This window comes from Salmo salar, chromosome 09, assembly GCF_965601325.2.
Source record: "Salmo salar chromosome 09, fSalSal1, whole genome shotgun sequence".
In the NCBI taxonomy this organism is placed as follows: Eukaryota; Metazoa; Chordata; class Actinopteri; order Salmoniformes; family Salmonidae; genus Salmo; species Salmo salar.
Window position 1 is genome coordinate 141428572 of NC_138299.1, and position 24481 is coordinate 141453052.

Sequence of the window (24481 nt, forward strand, 5' to 3'; positions counted from 1 at the left end):
GATGTCCAACAGTCTTTAGAAATTGGTTGATGTTTTTCGTTTGAGTAATGAAGAAGTATTGCTGTTTAGAACAAGGGTCGAGTCTAGTGTACTGTTGTGGATGGGGCGCGCGACCTGAAAGCTCGCTCCACTTTGTTTTCGTCCTGTATTGAACAAAATTTTTAAAAATGTCAAAAATGTTATTGATTATTTACGTTAAAAAAAACTAAAGTTGTATTAGGAAAGTTTTTGAAATGTTTGGATCAAGATTACAGGTAACTTATTAGATATTTTGTAGTCATGTTGCACGAGTTGGAACCGGTGTTTTTCTGAATAAAACACGCCAAATAAATGGACATTTTGGAGATATAACGACGGAACTTATCGAACAAAAGGACCATTTATGATGTTTATGGGACATATTGGAGTGCCAACAGACAAGGGACACCAGAGTGTCTAACTTAAGTTGGATCTGCAGTTTGTTCCATAAATAAGGCGCAAAGGAACTAAAGGCAGTCCTACCCAACTCTGTGGAGACCGCAGGAGTCTCTAATGTAATCCACATCTGTGATCTGGTTTTAAAATTTGTATATCTAGTGGAAATTAATGATGATATATATGGAGGTAGTTTTAAAAGAAGCGCTTTATAAATAAACAAGAGAGCATGTTGCTCTCGCCTCACAGATAGAGAGGCCCAACCCACATGTTGATATAGGATACAGTGATGAGTTTTGTAACTATCACCCGTGATAAACCTGAGTGCACAATGGTAAATAGCATCCAGTGGTTTTAATGTGTTTGCCGATGCATGCATATAGATAATATCACCATAATCTAAAACGGACATAAAAGTAGCCTGCACAATTTGTTTTATATTTACAAAGGACAGACAAGCCCTGTTTCTGTAAAGGAACCCTATCTTGAATTTGAGCTTTTTTCCCAATTCAGTAACATGTTTTTTAAAAGAAAGCCTATAATCTAACCATACCCCTAAATATTTATATGCAGAGACCTGTTTGATTTGAGTACCATCCAAGCTAGTGATTACAAAAGTGTTTCTAACTGAGAGTTTAGACCTAGAAAAAAACATGACATTTGTTTTCTTAGCATTTAAAACAAGTTTAAGCTGTAAAAGAGACCCCTGTAGTATCCTAAAATCAGACTCCGACTGCATTAAAGCTTGGTCCGCTGTTGGAGCAATAGAGTACATCACTGTGTCATCTGCATATAAATGGAATTTACAATATCTGACATCATCACCAATGTTGTTTATATAAAGTGAGAACAATAGTGGGCCAATTATTGAACCCTGAGGGACCCCTTTAAGTAACTGTAAGGAGTCAGACTTGACCCCGTCGACCATGACGGCCTGAGTTCTATCTTTAAGATAGTCATAAAACCATCGGCAGGCATCAGTGCCCACTCCTATAGATGACAGCTTACTCAAAAGGATAGCATGGTCTACAGTGTCAAAAGCTTTTGACAAATCTACAAACAACGCAGCACAGTGCTTTCTATCATCTAAGGCATTTGCAATATCATTTACAACAAGCATAGTGGCCGATGTGGTACTGTGTTTTGATCTAAAACCAGATTGATTGGTGCTAAGAATACTGTTAGCAGAAAGAAAAGACTGTAACTGTTTGTTGACTATAGATTCTAGGATCTTTGCCAGACAAGGGAGCCTAGAGATGGGTCGATAGTTATCCAAATCACTACCGTCACCTTCCTTATGTAATGGCAGAACAAAAGCTGCTTTCCACACCTTAGGGATAATTCCTGTGCTTAATGTTAGATTAAAAATGTGTGTCACTGAACCAGCAATGATGCACACTTAAGTAAGAACGGGTCTAAATTGTCAGTGCCTAAGGATTTCTTAGTATCAATGGCACACAGGGCAGCTAGAACCTCTGCTTCGGTTATTTTCTGGAAACTAAAAACAGGGTTACCATTTTTCAGAGTAACGGTTGAAAAGCAAGACGAAAAATCAACTAACTGGCCAGTGCCACAATGGCCACTTTTCCTTTCAAATAAAAAACCAGCAGAGATGAAATGCTTATTAAAAGCATCACAAATATAATTTTTTTCACTTATGATAGAGGAATCAGAGGTAATTTGCTTAGGAAGAGAAACAGCAGAATTCCGCCGTTTCAGTGAATTAACGGTTTTCCAGAATTTTGCAGGATCTCCTGCAGAATCTGTCATAGCATTAAGGAAGTAATTTGATTTTGCCTTTTTGACAGCTGCAGTACATTTATTTCTCAATTGCCTAAAAAACAGCCAATCAGCTGGAGTACCTGTTTTCCTCGCCAAGGCCCAGGCCCGATTCTTTTGCAGGAAAAGACCTGACAATTCAGGAGAGAACCAAGAACTGGTTCGGTTTCTTACTCTGTGATTCTTAAGCGGAGCATGTTTATCAGACATAGAGGTAACAATAGAAGAGAAAAAAGCAAGGGCTAAAACCGTGTCCAGAAAGCAGCAAGTGGATAAAAACTCAGAGTGATATAAGTCAAGGGTAAAAGCTTGCTGTGAGAAATGTTTATAATTTCTCTTAGAGATTATACAGGGATCAGAGTGTTTCAGCCTGGTATCTCTAATACAAGCAATAGGGCAGTGGTCACTGATATCATTTGCAAAAACCCCACTGGCTGTGTATTTATGGGGGGTATTTGTTAGAATAATGTCTAATAGAGTAGATTTTACTGGGTTCTTAAAGTTGGGACGGGTTGGTTTAGTTATCAGCTGAGTTAGATTTAGCTCAGTACAAATGTATTTTAATTTATCGGATACTGGTGAAAGCCAATCCAGGTTAAAATCTCCCAAAATCAGTAATTCAGAGTTTGCATAATTAGACAGTATATCAGATAATTTGCATAGAGTACAAGGAGGAGCTGAGGGGGGGCAGGTGTATCTGGCAGGTGTAGAGGCACTGCTGATCAGGGCCCTTCATGCTGGCGAAGAAGCGTGTGTTGCAGAAGCCCACTGGGTAGATGGCACACTGGTCATGGAATAGCATGCTGTCTGTGATGATCTGGAACAGGGAAGGACATAATTTATTATTCTCTAGCCACTGATCTGAGAACAGTCATGGGCTGTGTCCCAACAGTCTTGAATAGCCTCTCCTGGTCTCCTTTCATGGATAATGATCCCGAGCAAAATGATAAGGGAGGACAATATGGTGAAAATCTGTTCAGTACTTTCAACTGAGAGTGGTCATGCAAGTGAGGAGACATGGAGAAAACCATGTAAGATCATTTGGAGAGTGTTTATACAGAGCAAATGTGAGGCATAAGTATGAGTTGAGACACAGACATCCCCTAGACTGTACACAGTCAGACCCCCAAGTACTATGGGGAAGACAGGACGTCCTGAGGAGTCCAGAGCAATGAGTTAACTTACATCTAGACGTTCCGCTAGCGGAACACCTCTCCAATATCCAATGATAAGGAGTGGCGCGAAATACAAACTCCTCGAAAATCCGAAAACTTCAATTTTTCAAACATATGACTATTTTACAGCATTTTAAAGACAAGACTCTCCTTTATGTAACCACACTGTCCGATTTCAAAAAGGCTTTACAACGAAAGCAAAACATTAGATTATGTCAGGAGAGTACCCAGCCAGAAATAATCAGACACCCATTTTTCAAGCTAGCATATAATGTCACAAAAACCAAAACCACAGCTAAATGCAGCACTAACCTTTGATGATCTTCATCAGATGTCACTCCTAGGACATTATGTTATACAATACATGCATGTTTTGTTCAATCAAGTTCATATTTATATCAAAAACCAGCTTTTTACATTAGCATGTGTCGTTCAGAACTAGCATTCCCACCGAACACTTCCGGTGAATTTACTAAATTACTCACGATAAACGTTCACAAAAAACATAACAATTATTTTAAGAATTATAGATACAGAACTCCTTTATGCAATCGCGGTGTCCAATTTTAAAATAGCTTTTCGGTGAAAGCACATTTTGCAATATTCTGAGTAGATAACTCGCCATCACAGGCTAGCTATTTTGACACCCACCAAGTTTGGTACTCACCAAACTCAGATTTACTATAAGAAAAATTTGATTACCTTTGCTGTTCTTCGTCAGAATGCACTCCCAGGACTTCTACTTCAACAACAAATGTTGGTTTGGTTCCAAATAATCCATAGTTATATCCAAATAGCGGCGTTTTGTTCGTGCGTTCAAGACACTATCCGAAGGGTAACGAAGGGTGACGCGCGGACGCGTATCGTGACAAAAAAATGCAAAATATTCCATTACCATACTTCGAAGCATGTGAAATGCTGTTTAAAATAAATTTTTATGAGATTTTTCTCGTAAAAAAGCGATAATATTCCGACCGGGAGACGTCCTTTCCGTTCAAAGACTGAAAATCTAAAATGGACTCTTCACGTACACGCGCGCACCCGTCTCATTGTTCTCAGATCGACCACTATCCAAATGCGCTACTGTTTTTCAGCCTGGGACTGCAAAGTCATCATTCAAAATTCTGGCGCCTTCTGAGAGCCTATGGGAGCCTTAGAAAATGTCACGTTACAGCAGAGATCCTTTGTTTTGGATAGAGATGACAAAGAAGGCCAAGAAATGGTCAGACAGGGTACTTCCTGTATAGAATCTTCTCAGGTTTTGGCCTGCCATTTCAGTTCTGTTATAGTCACAGACACCATTCAAACAGTTTTAGAAACTTTGGAGTGTTTTCTATCCAAAGCTACTAATTATATGCATATTCTAGTTTCTGGGCAGGAGTAATAACCAGATTAAATCGGGTACGTTTTTTATCCGGCCGTGAAATACTGCCCCCTATCCATAACCAGTTAAACCAGCTTACGAGACCCCCTGTCAGCAACCTTCCGCTTTTTCAACATTCTTTTTGGTCCGAGGAAAATATGTTTTATGGAGAATACATTGTGCTGCCCATCACCACAGGACATAAGAATGTGTCTAATCTACAGGTAGTCTGGTATAAACATGGCTCTACGCACCGTCTTCTTCTCTATTCTCCCTGCCTCCTTCCTTTCGTTCTTTCTTGGGCTTCTTAGGAAGGCCAGGCTTAGGGACCAGGTTATGACCCCCGGGCAGGACTGACCCCCACGTTGGGCTGGAGCTGAAGGTCACAGGGGGGTGAGAACTGGTACTGGCAGCAGTAAGCATCTCCCCCTCTGACACAGACTGGTACTGCGACAGCGATTTCAGTAAGAACCTGAAAAATAAAGGACAAGAGATGACTGATTAGACAACAAAAACAGTTTTCAAAGTACCTGTCAATCAGTGGCCGAAAGTGAAAATGTTTTTGCATCAATACAATGCAGTTAGAGGGAAGGTATTGGGTTACATGCACAGCCATGAGTGTACTCACCTGTGCTCCTCTTTTACTCGCACAAACTTCTCCAAGTGTGCAACTTCATCACAGAGAGCTGCATTCTCCTGTGGGTTACATACCATGTGACTTCAATTAGTGACTTCAGCCCTCAGCTTATAGTACCATAGTCTACTACACATCGACTATGCATTTAAGTGTAATGGGGGAAGCATGTAGCATCTGAATTCATTGTGTTACAGAAATGACTTGAATAATACTGATTCAAATCATTGTCTTTAGTATGTAGACTTTACTCACAAATATCATGGCCCTTGCTGCTTTGTTGACTTTACTCACAAATATCATGGCCCGTGCTGCTTTGTGTAGTCTGAGGTACTTTAGTCGGTACTTTTCGGTCGGGTTCTAGCTTGGGCCTGTTTTGTTCTTGGGCCTGGTCTCAGAGAGACCTGTGGGGGAGGGGAAGGGAGGCATAGAGGCTGCAGAACCCAAGCTGGAGAAGTTTGACTGGGGGGACACCCCATGAAATATTGGGTGGTGAAGGACTGTAGAGCCTGTTGCCCCTCATCATCTGTCTGTGGATGGATAGAGTGGGCATTGCATCATAACACCACATCCAAATACTAGTGGCAATGTAGGCCACAATACACACTCTTGACCACATCAAAGGATTGTGCATACAATGACAATGTTATGTGGATGAGGTATATCTGGAAAAGTAACTGATGCAACTCAAAAGAAAAATTATGACAGAGCAAAGTAACATAGCTACAATGACTATATAAAGAAAAAATAAGAATGTTCATTATCCAAACACATTGATCTTCAACTGCACTCTCCTAAGTGTGTATATTTGTCAGATCAGCAGTGATATAATTGAACTAAAGGAATTTCTTCTGATATCCTTTGCATAATGAGAGCAAAGACCCCATTTCTGTTCTCAACCCTCATGAATCTCCTGCTGTCTTTCTGTGTCTGCAACATAGTGGGATACTGAGGCGAAGGCTATGTCTTGGGGAACTGACATGTCTTAAGGGTGGGTTTCACTGTTGTAACCTTGAATGACTAAGATCAAGCCTGTGTTAAGTGCTACTTAGAGAACATCATGATGAATGTTCTAGTCCTGCACACTGTAGCAGGTTCTTAGGTTATTAGGTTCTTAGCTTCTTTCACATGCATTGCTTGCTGTTTGGGGTTTTAGGCTGGGTTTCTGTACAGCACTTTGAGATATCAGCTGATGTACGAAGGGCTATATAAATACATTTGATTTGATTTGATTTGAAAGAGAGCTATTGCATTTTCTCTGGTTCAAGGTACAGGCCTTTGATGTGCAAACCTGTCCTACGTTCAACTAATGGCCTGTCTTTCAATAACAAAAGGAAGATATTTTAGATTTCTATTACGGAAATATCCACTTCGATAATGTACAGCACAAATAATGAAAATAATGTGAAAGGCTTAATTTATTGTGACCATGGTGTGGAGTCCATTCGAACACAGCAAAGAAAATGGAAATGCTAACACGGAACCCAAACCGGCTGTGCATGTGCGCCGTTGTACCCCATTGTGCGCCATCGTGCATAAATTTATTTTGTCCCCCCACACCAAACGCGATCACGACACGCAAGTTAAAATATCAAAGCAAACTCTGAACCAATTACATTAATTTGGGGATAAGTTGAAAAGCAGTAAACATTTATGGCAATTTTGCTATCTAGCTTGCACTTGCTAGCTAATTTGTACTATTTAGCTAGCTTGCTGTTGTTGGCTCATTTGTCTTGGGATATAAACATTGAATTGTTATTTTACCTGAAATGCACAAGGTCCTCTACTCCGACAATTAATCCACACATAAAAGGTCAACCGAATCGTTTCTAGTCATCTCTCCTCCTTCCAGGCTTTTTCTTCTGTGGACTTCATATTGCGATTGGCAACTTTCATAAATTAGGTGCATTACCGCCACCAACCTCGTTCGTCTTTCAGTCACCCACGTGGGTATAACCAATGAGGAGATGGCATGTGGGTACCTGCTTCTATAAACCAATGTGGAGATAGGAGAGGCAGGACTTGCTGCGCGATCTGCGTCACAAATAGAAATTACTTCTATTTTAGCCCTTGGCAACGCAGATGCTCGTTGGCGCACGCGAGCAGTGTGGGTGCAATAATTGAATAATATAGATTTCTAAATGTATTTTGCAAAGCTCGCACACACGACGCGAGGGGTGTAGTCAGGCTGTAAGAGCTTTGGGCCTATCACAGCCATTGCAGTGTCTCACTCATTAGCCTTACCTCACGGTAAATGACAGCCTCAAGGCTCAACTTCGCACTGTTCAGAAATAGGATGTAAATGTGGTTATGGACAGTTGAGGAATGAATACTGGGAATATCATGCTGTTGATCTATAAGGAATGTTTTTTTGAATGGATGCAGTTGATACATTTTGTCTTGCTTTAACCTGTTAGGGCTAGCGGGCAGTATTGACACGGCCGGATAAAAAACGTACCCGATTTAATCTGGTTACTACTCCTGCCCAGTAACTAGAATATGCATATAATTATTGGCTTTGGATAGAAAACACCCTAAAGGTTCTAAAACTGTTTGAATGGTGTCTGTGAGTATAACAGAACTCATATGGCAGGCAAAAACCTGAGAAGATTCCAAACAGGAAGCGCCCTCTCTGACAAGTTGTTGTTCATCTTGGCTCTTTTTATTGAAGACTGAGGATCTTTGCCGTAACGTGACACTTCCTACGGCTCCCATAGGCTCTCAGAACCCGGGAAAAAGCTGAATGATATCGAGGCAGCCTCTGGCTGAAACACATTATCGCGTTTGGATAGTGGCTGGTCAGAGTACTCTGAGACTCACGCTCGTGCACGAGGGCACGAGATGTATTTATTTTCTCTCTCTTTGTACGTATACAGGCTTTCCCGGTCGGAATATTATCGCTTTTTTACGAGAAAAATGGCATAAAAATTTATTTTAAACAGCGGTTGACATGCTTCGAAGTACGGTAATGGAATATTTAGAATTTTTTTGTCACGAAATGCGCCATGCTCGTCACCCTTATTTACCCTTTCGGATAGTGTCTTGAACGCACGAACAAAACGCCGCTATTTGGATATAACAATAGATTATTTGGGACCAAACCAACATTTGTTATTGAAGTAGAAGTCCTGGGAGTGCATTCTGACGAAGAACAGCAAAGGTAATAACATTTTTCTTATAGTAAATCTGACTTTGGTGAGTGCTAAACTTGCTGGGTGTCTAAATAGCTAGCCCTGTGATGCCGGGCTATCTACTGAGAATATTGCAAAATGTGCTTTCACCGAAAAGCTATTTTAAAATCGGACATATCGAGTGCATAGAGGAGTTCTGTATCTATAATTCTTAATATAATTGTTATGTTTTTTGTGAACGTTTATCGTGAGTAATTTAGTAAATTCACCGGCAGTGTTCGGTGGGAATGCTAGTCACATGCTAGTCACATGCTAATGTAAAAAGCTGGTTTTTGATATAAATATGAACTTGATTGAACAAAACATGCATATATTGTATAACATAATGTCCTAGGATTGTCATCTGATGAAGATCATCAAAGGTTAGTGCTGCATTTAGCTGTGGTTTGGGTTTTTGTGACATTATATGCTAGCTTGAAAAATGGGTGTCTGATTATTTCTGGCTGGGTACTCTCCTGACGTAATCTAATGTTTTGCTTTCGTTGTAAAGCCTTTTTGAAATCGGACAGTGTGGTTAGATTACCGAGAGTCTTGTCTTTAAAATGGTGTAAAATAGTCATATGTTTGAGAAATTGAAGTAATAGCATTTCTAAGGTATTTGAATAACGCGCCACGGGATTACACTGGCTGTTGAGTAGGTGGGACGCAAGTGTCCCACCTAGCCCATAGAAGTTAAAATGTATTATATATCTATAGATGGCTTCAAATTGTTTGTTTTATGAATTGATTAAAGTGTTGTACAGTACTTGGACTGTACCAATCCCCTGTCACTGATTTGCTGATTAATCTTCTTGATGTGCATTGGGCGTCCAGCTCCCTCCAGTACAATCTGGGAAAGCGCAGACTGTTGTATTGCAGCTGTATTTCACTGACAGACAGCAATCTGATTTTAAATGTCAACATGGTATATACAATAACCTACAGACGGTGCTGTGTTAAAAAATACTCCACCTGTGCAGCATCAATCCATGTGAGATTGAGCTTGTCTGCAACATTGTTAGGTGGTTCACTATGGAAAGAGAATAAACAGGCTTATTCATATTTATGTAGACATAGCTTTAGACGAGGCAAATAAATATTCAAGTATGAGACTTATCCTTATACCGGTACAAGCAGAAAGACCCAACACTATATTTCCAGTGTAGGGGCTGCCTATTTGTCCTCCCACATACAACAGAATGAGGATGTGTGTGTGTGCATGCTGTTCATTTGGTATTGCTTAACTTCTCTAGAGCCTCGGCAGCGCCTCTCAGACTGGCCATGTTGTCCAAGGCAGGGAAGAGAGAGTAGTTTCCCTGTCCGGCTCCATCTCGGACTCAAATTTGGACAGTGTGTTCAGTGGATCCATAGGTGAGAGAGAGGAGTTCTTGTGGTGTGGTTTCTGCTCGTTGAGGGCTGGAAAAAAAAGGAAAACACACATCCGAGAACTCTGGTAATCTGGATGAATTTTGCAGAGAATAGCTACTGCCTGGGAAAACAAGAAGAGCATGTTTAAAAACATAGCTCGTTTTAGGACATCGGCAACGGTGCATGCACAGCTACTACTATCGATCTATCAATGATCGCAGGCGAGAGATTTTTAGCAAGTAGATAACTTGAAAGGATGCACATAACTCTGCATCATTGGGTTGTATTGGAAAAAGTATCAGTTGTAAATCATTTTACACACACACTCTGGACCTGTATTTAGTTTTCATGCTAGTGAGGGCCAAGAATCCACTCTCACATAGGTACATCGTTGCAAAGGGCATGTAATGAGGTCTGTGTGTAGCTTGTGTAGAGGAGTCAGGCGCAGGACAGCAGATATGAGTAAATAAACGTAATTTACTCAAAATAGGCAAATACAATACAATAAAGCAAGCCCACATAACAGACCGTAAAACATACAAACAATCACTCACAAAAAAACATGGGGAACAGAGGGTTAAATTATGAACAAGTAATTGGGGAAGTGAAACCAGGTGTGTAAAACAAAGCCAAAACAAATGGAAAATGAAAAGTGGATCGGCGATGGCTAGAAGGCCGGTGACGTCGACCGCCGAATGCCGCCCGAACAAGGAGAGGGTTCGACTTCGGCGGAAGTCGTGACAGGGCATCAGTGTCTTAACAGCACAATTTGCCAAGGCAGGATACTCTGAGCCACAGCCCAATCCAGAAATCTGCTAGTAGCTTCTGATTAAATTCAATTTTAACACAACCGCTTGTTGCAATTTCGATGAGGCTCTCTTGATCAGATATCGGTAACTGGACTGGAGGCAGGGCGTGAAAGGGATAATGCAGACCGAGAAGAGCTCCAACTTCTTAATCATAGCCTCAATTTTGTCCCGCACATTGAATATAGTTGTGTAGAGTCCCTGTAATCCTAGATTCAGATCATTCAGGTGAGAAAAAACATCACTCAGATAGGCCAGTCATGTGAGAAACTCGTCATCATGCAAGCGGTCACACAAGTGAAAATTATCGTCAGTAAAGAAAACTTTAAGCTCGTCTCTCAATTCAAAAAAACGTGTCAATACTTTGCCACTTGATAACCAATGCACTTCTGTATGTTGTAAAAGCGTTACATGGTCACTGATTAGTGCAGATTGTCACTGATTAGTGCAGATTGTCACTGATTAGTGCAGAAAATACACACAAAAGTTCAGGGACCTTGCTTTAACAAAGTTAAACATTTTCACTGTAGTGTCCAAAACGTCTTTCAAGCTGTCAGGCATTCCTTTTGCAGCAAGAGCCTCTCGGTGGATGCTGCAGTGTACCCAAGTGGCGTCGAGAGCAACTCCACTATGTCTCCCTTTCATGGATTTTGCTCCATCAGTACAGATACCAACACATCTTGACCACCAAGTCCATTTGATGTCACAAAGCTGTTCAGTACTTAAAAAAATCCTCTCCTGTCATCCTGGTTTCCAATGATGTGTAGAGGAGGATGTCTTCCTTAATTGACCCCTCCCCATAATCATAACGGACATATACCAGGAGCTGCCACGTCTGTTGACTCATCCAGCTGTAACACATAGAATTCACTGGCTTGTATGCGAAGCAGTTGTTTCAAAACATTTCCTGCCATGTGACTGATGCGTCATGAATCAGTGTTTTTTTTGTTTTTTGGGCCTTTTCCGCCAGCATTGTCCCAGCCATATCCGCGGTAGCAGGAATAATTAAGTCCTCTACAATAGTATGGGCCTTGCCTGTCCTTGCCACTCGGTAGTTCACCATATAAGACTCTTCTAGTCCCTTCGTATTAATGGTATTTGTTGTTTTTATACATGTCTTACTACTCAAAAGTAGTGTTAATTCTCGCTCCAAAAACTCCTGTGGCTTATTTTTGGCTTAGTTTTGTTTCTAAATGTCTGCGCAAGAGTGAAGGTTTCATCAAGCTCTGAGATAGACTTTTGCACATATAACACACTGTGGCTGAGGAAAGGCACTACTCCCAATATAAGTGAACCCCAAATCAATGTAGTTCTCATCATATTTGTGCCTCTTCGATGGTCCAACGTCCATGTCTGTTGTTCGGTGCTTTCCCGGGTAAGGTGGCAGTAACTCTTCGGCTGCATCAGATTCACAACTGTCAGTGTCCATGCTAGCTGGGCTAACAACAAATGTAGAATTACTGATGCTAGCATTGGATGCGCTTGTGGAAACAGAACAACTTGTGTCATTGACAGGTGCAGGTGTAGTACTGCTGGTAGTAGCAGTACTACCAGTATAGCTGGTATGTGTCTCTTACTTTTTGTTAACCATTTATCAGTTTTCGAGCAAACGAAATGAGCAGCAGCTACGTTTGGCTACATACGGACCGAGAGTAACGGTTAATGTGATTGGATGTTAATTATTTGACTAGGCTACCTGTATTTGACATTGTGTTGTTATTTCACTGAACGCTAGATGGTTTAATTTTATTTTTGGCATTGAAACGAGGCTACTCAGGTGAGAAAAAAACATAATCCAAATGCATTGACCCGTTGGAAAATAGAAATGGACTGTTTGAAAATGAGAAGAATTTTGTATTTAAAAAAAAAAATAATAACCCGGCAGTTATCTATTATACCCAACAGTTATTTGAACATCATTTGATATAAATCAAAGACAGTAATCACTTATTTATAGTATTTAACCATTATTTTGAGTCAGGCTGAGACCAAGGTCTCTTTTAGAGATGAGCCCATACACATCAATATATTAATATTTTTTCATAAGGAGACATACTGTCACGCTGGCATGAATGATCTGGGAGACAGGCACAGGAATGCGTAATAGTTTTTTTTTATTATACCCCAAATTACGGCGCACCGTGTAAAGGCACGGTGACGAAGACCAAACAAACACGTAACAAAAACACAGGGTTGAAACCCAAACAAAAGAACGAGGATCACCTCAAATAAATACACGCGCACAATGATTAACGCATGGGACGAGACCTATAATCATCTGCGCAATCCACAAGGGCACGAAAGCCCAAAACACACAGCACAGGTACTCACACGCACCAACGGACATTGTAACAATAATGGACCATCCAATGGAAACCAAAGGGCAAATACAGTATATACAAATACAATCAGGGGAATAGGGCCAGGTGTGTGTAATGAAAGTTCCGGAGGGATCCGTGACAGTACCCCCCACCTCTGAAGCGCTGCACCAGCAGCGCAATGACAACGGCCTCGAGGACGATTATAGGAACGGCAGTGTCGGCAAGTTGCGGCAGTGTCGGACGGACCAGTAGCAGTGGCGTCGGACGGATCATTCCCGCTGTCTCCCTTAATGGTCGATTATTCTGTCACGCTGGCATGAATGATTCGGGAGACATGCGCAGGAATGCGTAATGCGTAACAAAGACACGGGGTTGAAACCCAAACAAAATAGCGAGGAGTACCTCGAATAAATACACACACGCACAATGATTAACGCACGGGACGAGACCCGTAATGAGTGCGCAATCCACAAGGGCATGAAGGCCCAAAACACACAGCACAGGTACTCACACGCACCAACGGACATTGTAACAATAATGGACAGCACCATGGTGAACAAAGGGCACATATATACAAATACTAATCAGTGGGAATAGGGGACAGGTGTGCGTGATGAAAGGTCCGGAGGGATCCATGACACATACACACACTCTATAACCGCTTTTTCTTCGTTTGTAGGGATAGACAAGCAAGAAGCACAGTAGTAGAACTACAACAGTTCCAAAATTATTTACAGAGACGGAAAATTTGCGAAATACTGCAGTTTGTAATTTCTTTGTGGGAACAGGACAAAAAGGCTTCTCAACAGTTTTTACCCCCAAGCCATAACACTCCTGAACAGGTAATCAAATGGCCCCCCAAACCCTCTTTTTACGCTACTGCTACTCTCTGTTTATCATACATGCATAGTCACTTTAACTCTACATTCATGTACAGTGAGGGGGAAAAAGTACTTGATCCCCTGCTGATTTTGTATGTTTGCCAGTCTCCAGACCTTAATCCCATAGAAAACCTGTGGAGGGAGCTGAAGGTTCGAGTTGCCAAACGTCAGCCTCGAATCCTTAATGACTTGGAGAAGATCTGCAAAGAGGAGTAGGACAAAATCCCTCTTGAGATGTGTGCAAACCTGGTGGCCAACTACAAGAAACGGCTGACCTCTGTGATTGCCAACAAGGGTTTTGCAACCAAGTACTAAGTCATGTTTTGCAGAGGTGTCAAATACTTATTTCCCTCATTAAAATGCAAATCAATTTATAAAATTTTTGACATGCGTTTTCTGGACTTTTTTTTGTTATTCTGTCTCTCACTGTTCAAATAAACCTACCATTAAAATTATAGACTGATCATTTCTTTGTCAGTGGGCAAACGTACAAAATCAGCAGGGGATCAAATACTTTTTTCCCCTCACTGTACATACTACCTCAATTGGGCCGACCAACCAGTGCTCCCACACATTGGCTAACCGGGCTATCTGCATTGTGTCCAGCCACCCACCCACCACCCACCAACCCCTCTTTTACACTACTGCTACTCTCTGTTCATCATATATGCAGTCACATCTACATGTATTTACTACCTCAATCAGCCTGACTAACCGGTGTCTGTATGCATTGGCGAAAATCTGATATCAACTTTGGAGAGGACAATTACATGAAATTTTCTCAAGAGCAATTCCTGAGGGGGACACCAAAAGTAGTGCTGTAAAACATAGCCTACATTGTAATATGGTAAATGTATATTGAGGAACCAAAGAAATAAGGTGTTTGCCGTACTCCTAACTACCGGTACCCAAAACTACACAACTAATCACAACAGCAATGCCATTGCCTTTAACAAATCTTAGTTCAGTCACTAGTTTAAGTTGAGAGTGGGGGTATCCATGGCATTTTCCAATTATGTTCCTATTTTACAAGTAAAAAAAATTGAGAACCTTTCATAATGTTGCCAAACAAAGACTCAAACTTACCTGAGACTCCCTGTCTCTGCCAGTCTGGCCCTGCATATCTGTCCCCAACTCTGCTGTCTGTGCGCCATCTGTTGCCTGCTCTACCTAATGACATCATTGTGAAACATTTCCATTAGAATTTCATTTCTTTCTTATGAACATTTTATCAACTAGTCTTTGAGATATTAGGCTACTAGGGTTCTTACTATGCGTTTTGGTGTACTGAAAAATACTCTGATGTCCGTCTTTTATTTTTCTGCCATTTTTCTACCTGGCTGGCTGGCTACACACAGTGTGTAGGTTATTTACAGTAGGAGATGGGCTTCTATCATCTTCTATCATTCTATTTGGGCTTCGATCTAAAAGGTAGCTAGCAAATGTGAAACGGATTAAAATGACAAGAGTTGACAGCTGTATGAGTTCACCATTTACACGACATATGCTGCAACCTTTAGTAATTTTAATAGTTTGTTTCATATTGGCTGGCTTCCAACAATAGCTGAATTTGCAAAGCTAGCGAGCACCAATTCCGTTTCAGTGGTGTTTGCTATAATCTTTGCTACGCGGGTTAAATAAAGGTGAAATAAAATAAATAAATAAAAGTTCCCTTGCGACAATTTAGCTTTTGCAACGCGACCATTAAATATATTTAAGACAATGGTAGAAGAGAGTGTAGTTCTGTTCAGTTTGGATTTCAGTTTATCGCTAACCTTATCACAGGGACTTTGAAGCACTAACTTACATCATCTGCATGCTGATTCCATCTTTGACGACGCCACATAAATGGAATGTCCGGGGGTTTCATCGGATGGGGCCACAGTGTCTCCTGATCCCTCCTGTCTCAGCCTCCAGTATTTATGCTGCAGTAGTTTATGTGTCGGGGGGCTAGGGTCAGTCTGTTACATCTGGAGTATTTCTCTTGTCTTATCCGGTGTCCTGTGTGAATTTTAATATGCTCTCTCTATTTCTCTCTCTTTCTCTCTTTCTTTCTTTCTCTCGGAGGACCTGAGCCCTAGGACCATGCCTCAGGACTACCTGGCATGATGACTCCTTGCTGTCCCCAGTCCACCTGGCCGTGCTGCTGCTCCAGTTTCAACTGTTCTGCCTGCGGCTATGGAACCCTGACCTGTTCACAGGACGTGCTTGTTGCACCCTCGACAACTACTATGATTATTATTATTTGACCATGCTGGTCATTTATGAACATTTTAACATCTTGACCATGTTCTGTTATAATATCCACCCGGCACAGCCAGAAGAGGACTGGCCACCCCTCATAGCCTGGTTCCTCTCTAGGTTTCTTCCTAGGTTTTTGGCCTTTCTAGTGAGTTTTTCCTAGGGAGTTTTTCCTAGCCACCGTGCTTCTTTCACATGCATTGCTTGCATGAATACAATAATCTTTTCCTTGATTATAGCTGTCAAACTTAATGCATTTCAAAAGCAGTCAAAGTGCTCGTCTACAGTTAGAGCTTTCACTATACCTGTAGGTAACAGTGTTCTTCTCCCATTTTGGTTTCCTGTGGAGTGTCCATATCTGCTGATGTCAGACACTTTACATCTGGACACCTTCATCACCTCCAGAGTGTTTTTGTCCAGAACCCCAGTGACCTCCAGGCCAAAGAGTGCCTGCATGGCCTCCGGGCTCTTGTTGAAGTCAGGCTTGATAATACTCTGGGAAGTTGAGTTTGTCAACCTCACATCTGTGTGGTATTGAGACAGATAGTCCTGGTGTTGGAGGAGGATTAGAGACAACATTTTAAACAATCTGTTTTCTCATTCCTATTAGGACTCTCATGCGAAACAGGACAAGCTTAACCTCTCTAGGGTAGGTGGGACGAAATCTTCCCACCTACTCAACAGCCAGTGGAATCCCATGGCGCGTTATTCAAATACCTTAGAAATGCTATTACTTCAATTTCTCAAACATATGACTATTTTACACCATTTTAAAGACAAGACTCTCGTTAATCTAACCACACTGTCCGATTTCAAAAAGGCTTTACAACGAAAGCGAAACATTAGATTATGTCAGCAGAGTACCCAGCCAGAAATAATCAGACACCCATTTTTCAAGCTAGCATATAATGTCACATAAACCCAAACCACAGCTAAATGCAGCACTAACCTTTGATGATCTTCATCAGATGACAACCCTAGGACATTATGTTATACAATACATGCATGTTTTGTTCAATCAAGTTCATATTTATATAAAAAAACAGCTTTTTACATTAGCATGTGATGTTCAGAACTAGCATTCCCACCGCAAACGTCCGGTGAATTTACTAAATTACTCACGATAAACGTTCACAAAAAACATAACAATTATTTTAAGAATTATAGATACAGAACTCCTTTATGCAATCGCTATGTCCGATTTTAAAATAGCTTTTCGGTGAAAGCACATTTTGCAATATTCTGAATAGATAGCCCAGCCATCACGGGCTAGCTATTTAGACACCCACCAAGTTTAGCCCTCACCAATGTCAGATTTACTATAAGAAAAATGTGATTACCTTTGCTGTTCTTCGTCAGAATGCACTCCCAGGACTTCTACTTCAATAACAAATGTTGGTTTGGTTCAAAATAATCCATAGTTATGTTCAAATATCCTCTGTTTTGTTCGTGCGTTCAAGACACTATCCGAAAGGTAAAGAAGGGTGATGCGCCCGACGCGTTTCGTGACAAAAAAATGTCTAAATATTCCATTACCGTACTTCGAAGCATGTCAACCGCTGTTTAAAATAAATTTTTATGCCATTTTTCTCGTAAAAAAGCGATAATATTCCGACCGGGAAACCCTGTTTTAGTTCAAAGAAAATAAAAACATGGGGTCGCCTCGTGCACGCGCCTCAGTCTCATTGTACTCTGATCGACCACCATCCAAATGCGCTAAAGTTTTTCAGCCAGGGCCTGCAAAGACATCATTCAGCTTTTTCCCGCCTTCTGAGAGCCTATGGGAGCCGTAGGAAGTGTCACGTTACAGCAAAGATCCTCAGTTTTCAATAAAGAGAGTCAAGAAGCGCAAGAAGTTGTCAGACAGGCCACTTCCTGTAAGGAATCTTCTCAGGTTTTTGCCTGCCATATGAGTTCTGTTATACTCACAGACATCATTCAAACAGTTTTAGAAACTTTAGGGTGTTTTCTATCCAAAGCCAATAATTATATGCATATTCTTGTTTCTGGGCAGTAGTAATAACCAGATTAAATCGGGTACGTTTTTTATCCGGCCGTGCAAATACTGCCTCCTACCCCCAACAGGATAACAAGTAGGCTAACAAGTATTTTCCCGCCTGATTCTGAGATAATACTGACGATAAGGGTAGCAACATACTGAGCCATGTGATGCAATTCTTCAGGTAAATTACCTCAGCGACTGTCTTGTCGTCCTCTGGTGATGTTTGGACCTCTGGCGCGCTGGCCGGGGCAGCATGACACAGACCCAAACAGGCCAGAAACAGGACTGCAGAACCCGTATAAAGACAATTTACAAACCTGTGGTAATGCAGAGGGGAGACTCCCTCTCTATCACTCTGCCCTGTCCACATTCTCTTTTGAATGATCCCTGACAGTCTGGGGTGTACATGGTTCCGTTTAGAACATGAGTGAGATGCCAAGGTAAGCTTTGTGCTCTTGAACATTCCTGTAAACTTTTGGACAAACCCCTATCCTCATTGAAGAGGGATCGTTCTCCTGATAACATTGTTGGAGGTGGTGTGTAGTTTTGGGTGATTGTTAGGGTGAGGTTTAGGCATACTGTAGGTACACATAAGTTAACATTGTAAGGATAAAACTGTGGTTAGTTTGAATATCTTTGATCAGTCAATGTAAGCACATTTATTAACAATCAAACTTCAAAATACTTTTTTATTCAAAGACATTTCAAAAGTATAACATGTTACTACATTATAATACAATTCATCAATTTGTAATTTATGTTCTGTACCCATACAGTAAGATACCACAAAGGTTTAAGTGAAATGGCCTTGAAGATGGTTGCTTGATGATGCAATTTCACTTCTTGCAACACTGTCATCAACATTCAGCTGATGAGTTATCTTGGTTCATGCTAGGTGAGGTAGCCCTGAGGTACTTAGATACTGCATATTAATCTTACTCAATACAAGATTCAATTAATCCGATTTAAAATATCAAATAAAAAAAAACTACTTTGAACAGCAATTCTTGATATTTACGTCAAAGCTACAAAAGACGTGTTTGGGCAGGGACATTAAACCGATTGCTACGTACAAAATCTGGCATACTCATATCCCTAAGGTATACTTCAGGATATGTTCAATTGATTGAGCAGGTACACTCTTGTCAGATGTTCTTTCAAAGTTGGGCTAGGTCGGTAACAAGCTTTGTAACAGAGACAGGTAGCCTAGCAGTTAGAGCGTTAGGCCAGATACCAAAAGGTCGCTGGTTCATAGCCCCGACCCAAATTGGTGAAACAAATCTGTCGATGTGCCCTTGAGCAATGTACTTAAAATCGAATTTATTATGTAAGTTGCTCTGTATAAGAGTGTCTGTAGGTAGGGTCACATCTAGTGTCTTTGACAGATATGTTAGCAGCCCAGCCATGCATTGGCTAGGATTCGATTCAGCACCCGGTTCCGTCTGTAGTCATAGTTGTATGCTTTTGTTCCACTGAAGAGATAGATAGTACCTGTTGTTGAGAAAATATGATAATGTTTTGTTAAAGTGGGCCTAGTAATCAAGATAACACAAACTTGTCATGATATTAAAATGTATGCAATTTAAGGCAAGGTGAAGTGTTTTATAGGCTACCTTGTAACTCAAATGCAGCATCAACCCTCCTCCCAATACCTGGGCAGGAGGTTTGGATGTCTCTTGGAAATCCTGGATCCATCCTACGTCTGTGTTCATCATATCTGTACAATAGACAACGAATAAACATTGAACTTATAAATAAATGACGGATAGCTTATGTGCAGTTCCTTTCTAAAAAACGTCTCATTGTTAAACACTAGATGGCAGGCTTTGCCTCTCAGAAGCTGGAATGCCTATTCATCAAAACATTGCTACAGTGAAAACATACTGCTCTTACCTAAACAGTGGACATTGGAAACAGTATATTTTCTGCAACAGAATATTGTATTATACTGTAATAACCATTCACTTTGTCATTTACCAAAAACATTTTGTTAGAGGCTGTTTACCTGTAGTAATCGTGTCCTATGAAGAAGAAGGTTTTTCCATATTCACTGATATGAACAGCAGTGTCAATGTTCCTTACTCTGGCTGGGAATCCATAGTCATATATGGAGCCAAAGTGGCTTTTCATCTTAAGCTGTCGAACCACCCAGTACTTAGGACCTGAAACAAAGAGCACTTTCACTGCATTTGGAACCCTATGAAAACATACAACAAGAACTGCCAGATGCCAATGAGCTTCGTGAGTTTCTTGCATGAAGTGTGACAATTTTGACCCAGGGCCATAATTTAGGTCCAGTGGTTCTTTGAAACAACGTTCTGTTTCAAATCTAGCCCTGTTATGCTGCGAAGCCTAAGTGAGGCCTTTGAGGCGATCAGACCGCACATTACCAGTGAAGACACATGCCACGCCTTTGGCAGGGATGTCATAGGCCGCGTCCACAGGAGAGTTGATGCTGGGGAGGTATGTGCTGCTGGGGCCCTCTCTCAGACGGTTCCAGTATGTCGTCCATGTTGTCCTCAACCACATGTACCTGGAGGGAAACAAACATCTGTGTTGGGGCAAATAAGAACATATACTATAAAAGTTATATTGCATAATTCAAAACTCCTTTACCTGTTTTTAAAGAACACAATTTCCTTCCCGAACACTGCCACTGCATCAACAGAGAAGTTGGGATCGCACTTCTTAGGAAGGTTTGGTGGATCCTGTTTTCTGACTGGCTTGCCTTGGAAATAAAAGCAAAGTCTCCAATGTTTAGATAGAAATCCACCCAAAAATGTACCATGTGATAATTATGTTATTGCTGATTTCTACTCACCATACAGCGCCTGGATTCCCAGTGCATCATCTCGTGGCAGTGTGTACTGTGCTCCATTGTAATAATTGTAGTTGGGGTACATGAGAGATGAGGGGTCTTTGGAATGGGAGAGGCCAAGGGAGTGGCCTAACTCATGGGCCGCAACAGTGAACAGGTTGTAACCTAAAACAGCATCCAATAAGAAAATGTTTATTTGTCTACAACCATAGTCTTTTATAAAAGAAATTCAGATCATGTTATGCTTGTAACAGTGGCCCTACCTAGCTTGGAATGCCCCATCGTCCAGATTTCGTCCTCGTCAAAGTGCACATCTCCCCCCATGTCCTCCCCTGGCGCGAAGGCGTGGGCCAGAACACCCTTGGGGCCGTCAAAGGGAAAGAAGTCTCCGTGAGCTATGATGGATGGATGGATGGAGAGAGATGGATTATCAGTCATGTACCTGGAAACTGGCTCCAATAAGTATATAAGTATAGCACAATTAAAACCTCACATGCAGCCACATACATTCTCTACCACCTCTATTAGAAAATACGCTGAACTGAACGGAGAATGATTCAGGGTCAGAATACTTTTTTTTGCGAAGGAGAGGATGATATCTGCCTTGTCGTGGTTGACCTTGATGAACTTCAGTGGGGCCGCGTCACTCCAGATCTTCAGGGCCAAATGGAATGAGGTATCCACCTCCTCCTGTGTAAGGTCAGGGGTGTACTGATCAATCCTGCAGGTCATTGGCACACAGAAAACAAAGAAAAACATGAAGCAGCCTGAAAGAAAGCATAAAAAAACTGGGCTAGTTAGATCCAGTGAGCTGGTAATCTGTTGGCAGATGTCTGGTTTTAAAAGGGAAAGGGGGGTACCTAGTCAGTTGAACAACTGAATGCATTCAACTGAAATCTGTCTTCCACATTTAACCCAACCCCTCTAAATCAGAGTGATGCGGGGGGCAGCCATAATCGACATCTTCGACGTCTTCGGCGCCCGGGGAACAGTGGGTTAACTGCCTTGCTCAGGGGCAGAATGACAGATTTTTACCTTGCCAGCTCGGGAATTTGATCCAGCAACCTTTTGGTTACTGGCCCAATGCTTGAACCACTATACAATTCAGTGATGAAACAAAACTGTGATGTTATGATGAAAACATGGTTAATTTTGGGGATTATGTCATTCCTCTTATACACAGTGTACAAAACAGGAACACCTTCCTAATATTGAGTTGTACCCCATTTTTCCCTCAGAACAGCCTCAATTCATTGGGGTGTGGACTCTACAAGGTGTCGAAAGCATTTCACAGGGATGCTGGCCCATGTTGACTCCAAATTTTCCCACAGTTGTGTCAAGTTGGCTGGATGTCCTTTGGGTGGTGGACTATTCTTGATACACATGAAACTGTTGAGCATAATCCAGAAACGTTGCAGTTCTTGAAACACTCAAACTGGTGCGCATGGCACCTACTACCATACCCCGTTCAAGGCACTTAAATCTTTTTTCTTGCACATTCACCCTTTGAATGGCACACATAAACAATCCATGTCTCACTTGTCTCAAGGCTTAAAATCCTTCTTTAACCTGTTTCCTCCTCTTCATCTACTCTGAGTGAAGTGGATTTAACAGGTGAAATCAATAAGGGATCATAGCTTTCACCTGGATTCACCTGGTCAGTCTATGTCATGGAAAGAGCAGGTGTTCCTAATGTGTACTACACTTAGTGTAATTCCCTGCAGTTAAAAAATATGAAAGTCTGTTTTAGGAAGTTATATCTATATTCTGACAGATATTTTGAATATCAATAGAGCAAATCCCAAAAGATAAAATAAATACATTTTATCTTTATTTTACCAGTCAGGTCTATTTAGAACAAATTGTTATTTACAATGACGGCCTGGCTAGAGGCAAAAGGAATCCTGTGTGGCAGGGGCATGGGATTACAAAAATGGTACAACAAGATGGATAACACAGATGGAAGACAATCATCAGCAAAAAGAAGAAGACATTGTGACCGACAACTGATACTAGACAGATAACAGATAATAATATGCACCTGTATGTGATGGTGTGATTCTTCCACTTGATCTGGTCAGGGTTAAAGCTGTAGTTTTTCACATCAGGCACTCCACACCTATGCTTCCTCATCACAGAGAGTGTCTGGAGATCCAGTATGCCAGTCTGCTTCAGACTAAAGAAAGCCTGCATCTCCCTGATCTTTTCCCGCAGGGCTGTGGTGGCAGTGGCCCTCCTATTGCGGGGCCGGGGGCCACTGCTGGGGCTCATGTGGTAGAACCTCCTCAGGTAACCCTATCATACAGCTGGTTACTAACCAAACTTCCACTGATAGCAGGTCACTTCTCTTATGAGGACAAAAAAGTCTTATTTGTCCTAAAGTAGGCACAACCATTAGTTGTCCAGAAGATGACAGATTTTGCTTGACCTAAAGTAGTCTTAACTTTGTTGTTCTAAAGTGCACCTCATAAATGTACTCAATATTTACCATTGAAAAACAAACAATAACTAGAATTGCAATACCTGAGCAAGTAGTCAAAACACAATCAATGTATTCCAATACAGTTTTTTTTCTTCTAGAGATAGGATTTTCCAGAAGATTTTCTAAAGAGTGGATGAAGACACAAACCTCAGCCAGTTCCATGTCCTCAAGCCTTGGCCATTGTTCCTTAGAGATGGGTAAAGTCCACAACAGGTCTGTGAGCACTAGAAAGCACAGCACTTGGATCCAGGGCCAGAGCCACTCCATCTTTAAATGAACAAGCTCTTCACAGCCCATGGCTTTATAGATAAGAGCATGCTTAAGGTCTGTGGTGAATCACATGGTTTCCAAGCCCTCAAATCATGCAGTTGCAGCAGTTCTACCTGCAGCTATTACCATGAGGTGTGTGGTAAGAATAATTACTCTTTGGAAAACCCTGAACTATATCTTGTTTACCTCAATCCAGGTCTTAAGAGTGAGAAACAGGATAAAGGGATGTCCTATAGCCCTATCTGTCAACACTGGGCTTGTTACTTTGGTTACCAAGTATATTGTTTCCTGCAAGCAGGCTAGACGTTTGCACATCAATCGTCTTTCTAATATTTCCAAAATATCCAAATGACATATGGCCTTATGTTGGCCATGATTTTTAAACAACAATTGGATTAGACTAGAGTTATTTGGAATAACTTTCTTATACTGGAGTTATTTGGCTGACCTGTTGAATTGCACGTGTCAAATAGGCAGTGTTGTCCTCCCTTAGTCGTAATGTGTCAATTGGCACACAGCTCCAATAACATAGATACTCTCGGTCTGGTTTGATATCTTCATTACAATCTCAACCGTACTTGTAGATGTCTGAACTGAAATATGTGATTTAGGAAATGTTTATGAAATTAGCCATAGAAACTCACCCATTAATTTCTGCCTGATGTGCTGGGAGCATGTTGGTATTATGTAACACATTCCTTTCTCACGGTATTGATTCATGAACCTGTAAATATTTCCAAAATGTTTTCCTTACAGG

At 41.2% G+C, this 24481-nt stretch overlaps 1 protein-coding gene across 1 annotated transcript; it reads right to left on the reverse strand.

Annotated features, from left to right (window-relative positions):
- Positions 1-2839: 2839 nt before the first annotated feature.
- mmp20a (matrix metallopeptidase 20a (enamelysin)) lies at positions 2840-23261 on the reverse strand. The gene is given in 23 exon segments (XM_082955540.1): positions 2840-3010; positions 3292-3373; positions 4798-4881; positions 4988-5203; positions 5360-5427; positions 5660-5832; positions 5835-5895; positions 7610-7646; positions 9303-9385; positions 9508-9560; positions 9773-9859; positions 9862-9951; positions 16453-16500; positions 16503-16701; positions 18345-18405; positions 19770-19871; positions 20160-20316; positions 20545-20687; positions 20771-20882; positions 20976-21137; positions 21236-21367; positions 21545-21693; positions 23014-23261. Coding segments are annotated over 23 exon segments (2700 nt in total). The 5' UTR covers positions 23244-23261.
- Between the last annotated feature and the right edge of the window lie 1220 nt (positions 23262-24481).